Source organism: Stomoxys calcitrans, chromosome 3 (genome assembly GCF_963082655.1).
Source record: "Stomoxys calcitrans chromosome 3, idStoCalc2.1, whole genome shotgun sequence".
NCBI classification, from domain to species: domain Eukaryota; kingdom Metazoa; phylum Arthropoda; class Insecta; order Diptera; family Muscidae; genus Stomoxys; species Stomoxys calcitrans.
This window is the reverse complement of record NC_081554.1, coordinates 114,667,224-114,680,501: the sequence shown is the minus strand read 5'-3', so window position 1 is coordinate 114,680,501 and position 13,278 is coordinate 114,667,224. Positions and strand designations below refer to the sequence as shown.

General features: G+C 39.3%; 1 protein-coding gene across 1 annotated transcript in view; it reads right to left on the bottom strand.

Annotated features, from left to right (window-relative positions):
- Nucleotides 1-8,729: 8,729 nt before the first annotated feature.
- Nucleotides 8,730-13,278, bottom strand: part of LOC106081137 (titin) — a 56,177-nt gene continuing 51,628 nt past the window's right edge. Inside the window, exon 2 of the mRNA XM_013242893.2 lies at nucleotides 8,730-10,631. Within this exon, the coding sequence (XP_013098347.1) occupies nucleotides 8,736-10,631 (1,896 nt within the window). The 3' untranslated portion in view covers nucleotides 8,730-8,735. The remainder of the gene's footprint in view (nucleotides 10,632-13,278) is intronic.

The window sequence follows — 13,278 nt, the reverse complement described above, 5'->3', positions numbered from 1 at the left end:
CCTGCTATATACACCGATCTCCAGATTTAAATTTTTAGACTCATAAAAGGTGAATACATTAACCGATTTTGCTGAAATTAGGCCCATTGAGTTGCGTTAGACTCCTCGACACTGTACCGAGTATGGTTAAGATCGGTCTATCTGGAGCCCATAAAAGCCGCATTTATTGTCCGATCTCGATAAAATTTGGGACAATAAGTTATGTAAGGCCCCACGACATCCTTGTTTAATTTCGCCTAGAATCGGTTAAGATGACAGCTGTCATATAGACCATTCCACATTTTTTCAAAATTGAAAATTCTTCCGTTATTGTGAAATTGGTAAAAATACCTTAAACTTTTTTTTGAAAATTGTGGTGTCTACTGGCTGCAGGCACTGGCCCATCGGCTGTGTCATTTGGTAAAAGTAACACCTGAATTTTGTACTGCTTGCCAAATCACTATTTATAGACCGATCTTAATCTTTTAAAACCTTCAAAATGTTGTTGTCTTTGCGAATATTTTAGTTTTATAGTGGCAGTTTTGGCGAATCAGCTTCAGTATTTTGATGAAATTTTTTCTTTTGCGCCCATTTTCGCTTTCAAACTAGTTTTATGATTTCGACAGGTTACTGTTTGTGTCGGTCAATTAGTTTTAAATGACTTTTATTTCCATAAGATTTTACGCAAACAAATTCAAAAAAGTAAGCAACTGTAAGTGTGAAATATTCAAAAGAAATAAATTTTGACCAATTTTTACTCGGTAGATGAAATATATAAATAAATGATGTCAAATGATCCAGCGACAGCCGTAAGTGTAATTTAAAGCCTGCTCCCATTGATAAAAGTCTGCCGACTATTATTATTTTAACACATTTCCTAACTTAAGGTGGGAATTAAGATATTTTCACTTTAATCCTTTCATTGTAAAAATATTTTTTTCGAAGAAGAAAATCAATAGTTTAAAAAGAAAAAATTTAAATTTTTTAAAAAATATTTCTCTGTATCCAACACTACGGTCAAAGACCACAGAACTAATAAATTTCTACTATTTAGAATCAACGCTGCTTGCTATTGACTGATAGATTTCGGATCTAACTTACTATGAGCTCTGTATCCTTATGAAATTGGATTGGCGTCAAGTGGACGATTTAATTTTTTTTTTAAAGCCAGAATCATTTTGGATACGTCTTAGGTTAGGGTTAGGTTAGGTTAGGTTGAAAATAGGGTTTGGATATTAATCCTCCCCATGTCACTATGGACCTACACCTAAGCCAGTAATCGGCTTGTTGTGCGCCCTAAAAACTATAAAGTAACCTCTAAAAAGAAAATTTTAAATTAGGAATTCCGTGTTATTTAAAAAATCCTTAATTGTTTTCAATACCACTCTCCTAAGTTGGTTCATGTCTGGGATTGTGTCTCCACCTAAGTGCCGGTATTTGCTAGACGCGAAAGCCGGGCAATGACAAAGGAAAGGCATGCTATCACTTGCCGCACCGATTTTACATAAGTGAGCTCGTAGTCCTATGTGTCTCATTATAATACCAATAGCCAAAATATACCGACCTCCTTCTTGCTTCCTTTCAGTAATAGCCTCGTCTTCTCAGGATCTGGATCCCCCAATAGGATTTCCTCCGTCCTACCGACCGTTTCGCTGTTCCACAATATTGCATGCGCATTCGTCGCACACTCCTTAACTCGAACTGCGTCGACCCGAAAGGCTTCGGGTTAACCAAGTTTATTGACGGCAGTCCTCTGGCCTTCACCCCCAAATCGTCTGCCCTTCCATTTCCCCTTACACCCTTATGAACCGGCACCCAAACGAAGCGGATTTTGCCATTCCCAGAGAAGGCATTAATCTCCTTCTTACACTGCAAGACTGTTCGTGACCTTACCGTTCTGGTTGTTATCGCCCTTATGGCAATTTTACTGTCGGTAAGGATGTTCACACTCGACGTCTTCGCGTTAGCACCACACTACTTCACGCATTCCGTATTCGCCCGGATCTCCGTCAGCAGGACCGTATTATGGTCAGGCTGTCAAAAACAGATGTCAGTCCCTGGGTTCTCGATGTAAAGCCCCAGGCACACTCTGTCCTCTAACTTTGATCCATCCCTGTAACATGATCTTCCAGATGGTAATACTAGGGTTCCGTCAATCCAAGACTGTGGCGATGGCAGCAGTGCCTCGCACTCGACTTCAAGGTTCATCTCAGGTATCTGATCGGAAACATCTTCCTTTCCTTCCAGGTTTTCTATCGTCACCTCGTTTATACCGCGATGGTATGAACTGCTCCCATCCTCAATTCATTCTCCCACCACCTTAAGTCTCATAGTGGCTGTCTCACACTTAATCTGTATGTCAATGGGTCGGTTATCTAGAATAGTCTCCAGTGCCCTAGTGGGTGTGGTCTTCATCGCTCCGCCTATGCCAAGGCATGTTTTCTGAACCTGTTGTATTGTCCTTATGTTGCACTTTTTCTCCAAAGCAGTCCACCAAATTACTGCCGCGCAAGTAAGAATTGGTCTAATCCCGCTCCTGTAGTGCCAGTGGACTGTCCTAGGATTCAGGCCCAATTCGAGCCTACGACCCGTCTACATAGTGCCCAACATCTGTGAGCCTTCTCAGTACGCTCCTGAATATAACACTTCCAATTCAGTTTCCTGTCCAAGATCAAACCTAAGTATTTGACCTTGTCAGATATCGAAATCGTCTTATTGAGGAAACGTGGTGCGTTAAATTGGCCCACCTTCGTCTCATCTTCCTCGTGAACAGGCATATTTCAATCTTCTCTGGGTTAGCGTTGAGACCTCTGGGTCTAGCCCAGTCATATGCCATATGCAAGACCCTTTCGGCCCTTCTGCATAGCTCGTTCGGATCCTTACACCTTAGAAGTATTATAACATCGTCTGCGTAGCAGTGCGATGTTATAATACGATGGAGAAAGTGGCGTGCCCTGGGCCACTTTCTCCCTTATATTTACGCCATGAGACACACAATTTATCCACCTGTTCCTTAGCATATGGTTTATCCAGTCTTTAAGGACCGGGTCCACCCGGTACTGGTCTAAGGATTGGATCAGTGTGTCGGTCCGCACTTTGTTAAAAGCGGATATGTCTTTGTCTGCCATATATACCGTATCGTAGACCAATAAAAGGTGAATTTATTAACCGATTTCGCTAAAATTTAGCACAATGAGTTCTCTTAGACCCTTCGACATTCGTGCCGAATAAGGTCAAGATCGGGCTATATTTGGATAGGTTAGGTTAGGTTTAAGTGGCAGTCTGCCATCAGACTCACGTTTTCGTCGATTGTGATACCACAGGAACAGAAGAAGAAAGATGACTTCTAGTTTCTACCGTTGAACCATCCAGATCGCTTTAAAAAGCCCAATAAATTGCGAATGTTCACATCCGCTAAATCAGACAGGTTCTCCAGGAACTGAGAACCTAAAGTGGAACTCCTTGTAACTGCTATTGCGGGACATACACATAGAAGGTGTTCTATAGTCTCTTCTTCTTCGATGTCCTCACAGATTCTGCAAAAGTAGTTGCTGGCAATCTTCAGTCTGTCAGCATGTTTTCCTATTAGACAGTGACCTGTCATGACGGACACAACGACTGAGACGTCTGTTCTAGCCAATGACAGCAAAGCAGTATACCTCTTCAAGTCTGGATGAGATCAAATAGTTTTGGTATGCTCAAAGCCCCCTCTTTGTGACCGTCTATCATTCGTTGCCCTTCGGGCCTGGTTCTGAAAACTCAGATTACATGTCGCTAGAGGCATACCCACAGATTCCAATATCCCTGGAAAGGTAGTTCCTAGTCTCGCAAGCTCGTCTGCTTTAGAATTTCCTGGGATATCTCTGTGGCCCGGCACCCAGAACAGGTGAATTTTGAATTGTTCAGCCATCTCGTTGAGAGATCTGCGACAGTCGAGGGCGGGTTTTTGTGTTCAGAAATACGTTCTCCAGGGACTTAATGGCTGCCTGGCTGTCTGAGAAGATATTTATGCTGATGGTCGTAATGACATTATATATTAGCCTTTCCACTGAATACTGACTATAGTCAGTATTCAGAACTTCCACCAATGTTGTGTTAGTCTCGCCTTCTGACTCCACCAGGAGTTCATCCTCACAAGATTCGTTAGAACTTGTCACGGTGAGCTTCCGTACGCATCCAGGGGCAGGTTGGAAAGCTGTGGAACCACTCTTCCTCAGAACACTGGAATTGCGGTGTGGACGATTTCTCCTTAGAAGCTTCACTAACTGTTGTTGTCGAAGTACTTTCTGAGTTTCGTGCTTCCCCGCTGGCGCACACTTTGAGCCCAGTCCAACTTTCTGACCCACCCTCACAGGGCTTGTCGGGTCCCGTTTCGATGCCATCCCCTCCTGTCTCGATCGTGGCAGGGGGATTTTCAATCTCCTGGAATCCGTCAGACTTAAGCGATGTGTTCGATAGTACCTCATAGTACCTTAGTCTTCCAAGTATCGCTTCAGGATCTGAGGGAATCCTTGGTTCCAAGCATGCGCCATTGGTCGAGAAGGAATATGTTCCTTCTTGACCAAATCTAGTGCAGCACCAGGCCAGATCTCAACTATCTTTTTTAGCGCACAACGATACATTACAATTGAGCGTTGATCGCCGAAGGCAATTAGCATGTATCGGCCTCGATACCAGCCTGCATCATCACAAACTGGAGGAGACCCAGGAAATTCCGCAAGAACATCGGATAAACTAATGAGAGTCCATTGACTATCCCACTCCAGTTATTCCTAGCTATGAAGCCCTGTTCTTCTCTCTTGTCGACAACTGCCATCACCAAACTGTCCATAGCGACATTAGCAAAGTTTCTTCGACCCATCTTACTATTGTTCGCCCTAGTTCTTTTAGGCATGGGATGCACTCCAGATGACCGCAGCCCAATTAAGGGAGTCTCTCTTCCTAACAGTGAGAGTCTTAGGATCATTCACACCAAGCTTCTCAATAAACCTGAGAGCGATGCGCCTTCTTTTATTCCAACCTCTCTTAAAGACATCAGATATGCAAATGACAGTCCATTGACTATCCCACTCCAGTTATGAAGCCCTGTTCTTCTTCCTTGTCGACAACTGCCATCACCAAACTGTCCCTAGCGACATTAGCAAAGGTTCTTGGACTCATCTAACTACTGTTCGCCCTGATTCTTTTAGGCATTGGATGCCCTCCAGGTGACCGCAGCCTTTTGGCTGACTGCGGTGCAGTTTCCGAATCTAGGCGTGTAGTCTTTGGGGAAGCCTGTGCAGCGAATTCCCGAGCCCAATTTAGGGAGTCTCTCTACCTATTAGTGAGAGTCTTAGGATCATTCGCACCAAGCCTCTCAATAAACCTGAGAGCGATGCGTCTTCTATTACTCCAACCTCTTAAAGGGCGTGTCGGTTTCCCGGGGAAGGCCGATGGCCTAGGCAAATTATAGGCATGCGAAGAAAGAATAGTTTCGGCCTTGTCCTTGAGACTCGTACCAGATGTCTTCGTCACAAGCCCCTGCTGACCAGTCGTCTGTCGGCTAGTGGAGCCTGGAGCAGTCGCTCCACCAGTCGAGGTTTCAGTAGCAGACAATATGCTACGGCCTGATACCACCACTGCAACTGTTGGGTCTTTGGAGTCCATTCAAAGCCTACTACCGGGCAGACGATCAACCGCCTAATGTATAGAGTTATACAGCTATCCTTGAGTGACTTAAATTTGTCTTCCAAAAATAATGACCTATTACGAGTTACAGGAAAGTTCTTGCGGAGTGAAATAACAATACGTACGCTCCACTCAACGGTTCAAACAAGAATATAGCTGCCATATATACCGATCTCCCGATTTAATTTCTTGGGACAGTAAAAGAACGTTTATAACTCGATTTCGCTGAAATTTGACACAGTGGGCTGTATTAGGTTCTTCGATATTCTTGTTCAATATGGTTTAGATCATTCTAAATTTTGATATACATAGCTGTCCTTAGGCCTTAAAAGGTGCATTTCTTAACCGATGTATTTGGTACAATAATTTGAGTTAGACCCTTACATAGCCTTCCTGACTATGGTGGAGATCGGACTATATTTAGACAAAGCTGCTATAGGTTCAAAAAAAATGAAATTTTCACCGTATTACGATGAAAGGTGGTTAATATATATATTCGATGTGGGGGGAATTCAATGTCTTTTTACTTGCTTGTTATGTAATATTTTAAAATATGGGCAAAAATTTCTAACCAATGTGAATATCTCGGCTTTTTGCCAATTTACGCTTTCGGAAGACTTAAAAGATGTGAAAATCAGACTGCCATTTTTGAATGAATTGAGATATCATTATGTAATTAATAATTTATACAGTGTTTGTTAGATGGCATGCAAAATTACAGGACCCTAGAGAGTCTGGGCCTAATTCGTGGACCCTCTGATTGAGTCATCGCCTACCGATTTTTTTATAAAACACATGCTTTCCTGTGTGAAATATCTTTAACTGTTGTGGAAATGTTCTGCACGCAAAATTATATTGTCGATTTTTTACCGATGCTGATCTCTTTTTTTTTTTGTGATTTGGGCAGACATTTGTAAACCGATTTTTAGTTTAGATTTGCTAAATCTGTTACAAAATTTTTAACAAAATAAATGAGGAACATCCGCGAAAATTAAAAAGAAAATGTTAGCACAATTTTGTGCACAAAAGCATGTTCCCCAGCCAATAAAAAATCGGACCATAAATGCGTTTTTGGCCGCCCGAACAGAGTTGTTCTGGCTCAATTACGACCCGGCAAATGCAGCCGCCTCAACTCCTACATACAGCGGTCAAAAAAAGTATTCATCATTCAATGTTTTTTTTTTAATAAGTCTACAAAAGACAATTGGAATAAAAACATATTAAACTAATGATGCAGTAGTGCTTGTGTGATATATATGTACACAATTTCATTGTTTTTAAAGAAAAAAATAGTATTTATTGGAACAAAAAGGGCCATTCTACAGCTGAACACAAAAAATTAAACAAAAAAAGTATTCATCATTGCAAAAAAACAAAAAAATAAATAACATAATATAAAAAAATTAATACTTTGTTATTCGACCACCGCGTCTTATAACTTCTTTTAAACGGTTTGACATCGATTGGACTAATTTAGCGGTTATATTTTGGTCTATATTAGTCCATTCCTCCATTATCACCTGTTGCATTTGACTCTTGCTCGAAAAATTGCGCGTTCTCAATTTGCGTTCGATATGTTCCCAAAGATGTTCAATTGGGTGCAAGTCGGGACTTTGAGAAGGAGTTTTAATGACTTTGGGGCAGTTATACAGCATCCACATCTTGGTATTTAAAGCAGAATGTTTGGGGTCATTATCTTGATAATATTGAAAGTTATTACCAAGCCCAAGTTTTACAGCACTATCTTTTAAATTCCTCTTTAAAATGTCAATGTAATACTTATGATCCATTACTCCATTAATAATTTCAAGATTTCCCGCTCCTGAAGCCGCCATACACCCCCAAACCATTAAACCACCTCCACCATGTTTTACAGTAGCAACTGTGTTTCGTTCTTCAAGCTCTGTACATATTTGGTTTTCTGTACACTATGACCTTTCCATTGCACCCAAAAAGATTAAACTTGCTCTCGTCTGCAAAAATGACTGTTTTCCAAAATGATTCGGGCTGTTTTACATACATTTTTGCGAAGTTTAGCCTTTTCACTCGGTTTATTTTATTTATAAAGGGCTTCTTACGTGCAGTTCTTCCTCTGTAACTATGCCTTTTGAGTGTATTTCGAATTGTTTGTGTAGTAACTTCCTTCCCTAAATATTCCATAGTGTTTTTACGAAGAATGGTCGCATTTGTCTTCGGAGTTTTCTGAACTTGCCGCACTAGCCAACGCACATCTCCAACTGAAAGTGCTTTTGGTCGACCAGATCTTGGTTTATTGTCAACAGTTTTCGTTTCTGTCCACTTTCTGATGATGGATTGTATAGTAGATCGTGGTCTATTTAATATTTCACTGATAGTTTTTTGAGTTAAACCATTCCTGTGGTGTTTTATTATCAAAACTTTTACCTCATCAGAAACCTCGTTTTGCTTACGACCCATTTTGACAAAAACTATATTTTCAATGAAATTAAATATTTGCTGTCAAGGGCAAAGCCTCCTTTACTAAATAAAACAGAAAAGGGGGATTCCCAAATAATATTTGAATTTGACTTTGATGATAGCACATCAATGATGAATACTTTTTTTGTTCTGTTTTTGGTGTTATTATATAAAATTGCATTTTTTGCGCTAATTAAATTTATTTTTTGAATTTATTTTAAAACATATTACGAAAAATAAACTATTGCATAAAACTGCATTATTTGTTTACTTTAAATTTTCTTCAATTACCCAAAATAAGTGAATTTATTATCAATTTTGCTAATGATGAATACTTTTTTTGACCGCTGTAGCAAGGTTTGATGCCGACGTGCAAAATGTATGTCTCGATTCTAACCTGGGACCACACGATACACGTCACCTGGTTAACTGCCCAGCCAGACCCACTCGACTCAGACCCAGATCCCTGTGGACGCACACCATCTTAGTCGCAGAGTTCCTGGGTCTTAACACTCAACAGAATCAAGCAGACGAAAGATAAAATACAATAAACTGCCACAACAACAACAACAAATGAAAATTATCTAATTTATTATTTATGTGTACTCATAAATTTGTATATTCTTTATAAGCTAAACGCATCTGTTATAGCATCAGTTAGCCGTCGTGGCCAAGGAGAAACCTAGAGGTTGTTGGAACGGCATATGATGGTATTGGAGAAAGTGAATGGGTAGGGCAATTGGTTGGATACGTGTTACCATTTGCATGGAATTCGTAGACGCCTGTGTTAGCATATCGGAAGACTGCATGGATTTTTCTACTTCTTCATTGACATCTTCAACATTTATGTGAAATTTGGGATTAGATTTGGGTGGTACAGATACTGCAATATTTCTACTTTCTTGAACGGTAGGCTCTTGAGATATGGAGGACAAATGCGGCTGATTCTGCAGTTGTCGATGGAGTTGATGTTGCATTTGATGTTGCTTGTGTTGCTTCTGTTGTCCTTCCTTGCTTTGTTCTGGTTTTTTAAAGCCGATGATGTTTAAATGTTGATTTGACAATTCAGTTCTCACGGGTTGGGGTTGTATTGGCTGTGCTTCATTAGGGTCGCTTTGCTGTAATTTGGTTAAGCGCGGCTTGTGATCCGACGGAAACACTGACAAATCATGATTATGGTAATCAAAAGATTCAATTTGTTGGTGACTATGTGCAAGACCCTTATGTTCATGGTCTATGAAGTCATCATCGGTATGTTTATGACTCTCTTGTTGTTTCGTACGTTCAAATTTGTAGGGCTCCTTCGAATGAATGTATACTGGAACCTTTTTCTCTATTTCAACTCTGTAAGGAGCTGGAACATATTTTTCTACTTCGTAAGGAACTGGTTTTTCCACATGAATTGGAACTTTTACTTCGACTGGGTACGGAACTGGCCTGACAACTGCATAAGGCTTAGGTACTGCTACTAATTTGCTGACGATTTTCTCAACAGGAAAGGGTTTTGGGACATGAACAATCTTTTCAACAATCTTTTCAACTGGCACGTGAACAATCTTTTCTACAGGATATGGTACCTTTTTCTCCACCACTCTGTCAACTGGAACATGAACGATTTTCTCCACAATCTTCTCCACCGGATATGGTTTAGGTATGTGAATAATCTTTTCTACAACTTTTTCAACGGGCACTTGTACAATTTTTTCAACAATTTTTTCCACCGGATACGGAACTTTCTTTTCTACAATCTTTTCAACGGCGTACGGTTTGGGAATATGGACCACTTTCTCGACAGGAACTTTAACAATTTTCTCCACAGGATATGGCTTTGGAACATGAACGATCTTTTCAACAATTTTCTCCACTGGCACATGAATAATTTTCTCCACTGGATAAGGCTCTGGAATTTTTTTGATTATCTCCTTAACATGGTTGTGATGATGATGGTGGTGATGGTGTTTTATCTTAATCTTCTTATGTTTTTCATATTTTTCTTCCTCAGAGTGGAAGTGTTGACTCTCCTGAGTAATCGGGTCAGAAAATTGTTGTTCGGCTTGTATTTCCAATTGTTCTGTTGTTTCTGGCGTTCGATCAACTTCGGCGTTTGATACGGGGATGGACTCGTCGTCTTTTTCGATAATATGCTCATGTGTCTCCTCATAGGTATGAAAAACCTTTACTTCATCTTGGGCAGCATTCTGGTGCAGAGGCTGCGAACTTTGAATGCGTTTTTTGGGTCTGGGCTGAACTTTAAGCAGTATGTGTTTTTTTCGTCGATTTACTGGCTTTAAAATGGCATTGTGGCCATATTTATTTGAACCTCTTCTGCTGCGTTCATTAGTAGTCGATGTATTAGGGTGCATCTTAAATTCGATTTTGCTTGAATCTTGAGCATGTAAATCTTCACTAGGGGAATCTGTCTTATCCTCTTCATAGTTATGTTGATGAATTGTATATTCATTACTTTCAATTTTTTCGTTTTTCGGTGACCGAGCAAAAACATTGCTTCCAAATATAAGTAGAAGGAATAGTGCCGGAATACCCAATTGCTGTTGATGAAAAGAAAAAAATACACATGTAATAATGCACGTTTAGACTCGGAGACAGACATTTAATTTGTTTAAATCAGCGTGATGAGAATAACTTCCAATAGACTATGACAAACTTCAGCCAACAAAACAAAAAAAAAAAATGTCCAAAAAACTTTCAATTAAAAATTTAATTCAAAATAAAATAGTTTTCAATTAAAAAATTAATTAATTCAATAATTTTTTAATCGAATGTGTACCATGCATATAAACTACATCAGTTTTTAGAGCGCACAACAAGCCGATTACTGGCATAGGTGTATGTCCATAGTGGCATGGGGCGGAGTAATATCTGCACTCTCTTTTCAACCTTACCTAACCTACTGCAAACTTGGTGTTTTTTTAGGAAATATACATTTTGTACTATTCGGAATGGGTCCACACACATAATTTTGTTTTCACACAAAATTTTATGCAGATACTTGCAGACGAACCAAAACATGTCCTGTCAAAAATTAACTAAACATTTAAAATAGTTCACCTTCACGTGGGTTGACCTTGATAAGGGATATGACTACCAATAAGGGATATGACTAGAATGCGTGCATGCCGCGAAAATTCCAAAATTTTTTACATATTTTGTACTCGTATGTTTGTACTTCACAGTGAAAATCAACCCTTTTGCTATTACTTTTCATCATTCATTTGTTATCAGTCGAGATGGGTCTCTACCGGGTAAATATCCAACGCTTGGGTATTTATTGGGTAAATAACCAATAAATACCTTTTTGGGGTATTTATAATTTTGCAGATATCTTGGGTATAAAAAAATGTTCCAAACAATTTTTGATGATTACGTATTCTTTGTATATAAACCTTCTGAACTCATAAAATCGGTCTTAGGGCAGCTATATCAAAAAAATGAATATGTGTCTACCAGAACTCACTGTGCCAAATTTCATCGAAATCGGATGAAAAATAACCAATTTATTGCCTCAAGACTTTAAGTCTGGAGATCGGTCTACGGCCCTTTGCCCAAAAAACGTACCTCATGAACTTCCAGGAGGTAAACATCTTTATTGGGTTAGGTTTTATAGGAGTGGCAGCCCTTTACCGACTCAAATTGCAAATTTGCCAATAAGCATTCAAATAAGGAACAGGTGCAGACTTCTCACATATCACTGAGTGCTGTCCGATTCAAGTTTAAGCTCTACGATAAGGGCGTGCCGCAGTGCGACACCTCTTTGTGAAGAAATTTTTACATGAAAATTGGGAAATTGCTTGACAAGGCACAAGAGATGAATCAAGGGCAGAATGTTGTACTTCAACTTTCGGAGAGATATTTGATTGAATATAGGCCGCACAATTTATGCCGAAAATTTTTTGGGTTTGGCGCGTACTTTGCCCCGCCTATGTTGGAGCAGTGCGCTCGAATAAGACATGTGTGCCTCGGAAATTCCAAAAAACTCATACGCGTCCTGTCAATAGCACATTGTTTGGCTTCAACGAAAACGATATAGGACTATGTTCATATCTGCCCAAGAAGAACAAAGCGGTAATTTTTGGGCATGCAAATCTAAAAGAAGAAGGCGTTTCTTATTTTGGATTACAACGCCAACAAATCGGGCGTTGATACAATGGACCAGATACTTGGCACATATAGCCATTAGCCATGTTTCATATTATGGTGGACATTGCTGCACATTTATTTCATACAACGAGATGAGGCCAATAAAAAGAAGTGACAGACGACGGTCGGTTCATAACCTGATATAGCTGTCATTTAAACCGATCTGGGATCTTGACTTCTTGAGCCTCTAGAGGTTGCAATTATTTTCCGATTTGCCTGAAATTCTGTACGACGGATCCTCTCATGACCATCAACATACGTGTTTAATATGGTCTGAATCGGTCTATAGCCCGATACAGCTCCCATATAAATAGATCTCTCTATTTTACTTCTTGAGCCCCCAAAGGGCGCAATTCTTATTCGAATTGGCTGACATTTTAAACAGGCCTCCAACATATAATTTAAATGTGGTCCAAACCGGACCAATCTTGATATCACTCTAATAGCAGAGAAAATCTTTTCTTATATCCTTTTTTGCCTAAGAAGAGATGCCCGGAAAAGAACTTGACAAATGCGATCCATGGGTATACTTGTTATATATAAGATATTGCTTTTACTTGTTATATATAAGATATTGCTTTTCTCCAGTTGATGAAATATTATTTATTATTTTTTACATAGTGGGGCCAACGAAACTCAGATGTTAGCAGTTCCACCTTTGACGCTTAACACCCTGGTTCAAATAATTAAAATGAGGTCCGTTATGATTGAGCTTAAATTTGTATCAGCCAGCACTAACCGATTTGGAAGAAGTTTCCCACTGTTCCTTAAAGGGCAAATTTGCATTTTCTTTTTATATAATTTTATTATTAAATTATTTTCACATAAATATATAATAAAAATTAATAAAAAACACATTTCGAATTTTGTTTTTCAATAACAAAAGTAATAGGTCATTTAAATTGCAATTTTTCTTATAAACATCTCATTTAAAAAACAAGAAACTGCTTTATATCTCCGGCTTTTACTCGGGCTTGTTTTTTTTATTTATTTTGCATTTAAATGTTGTTTTTACATTCTTGTTGTAACTAAAACTCT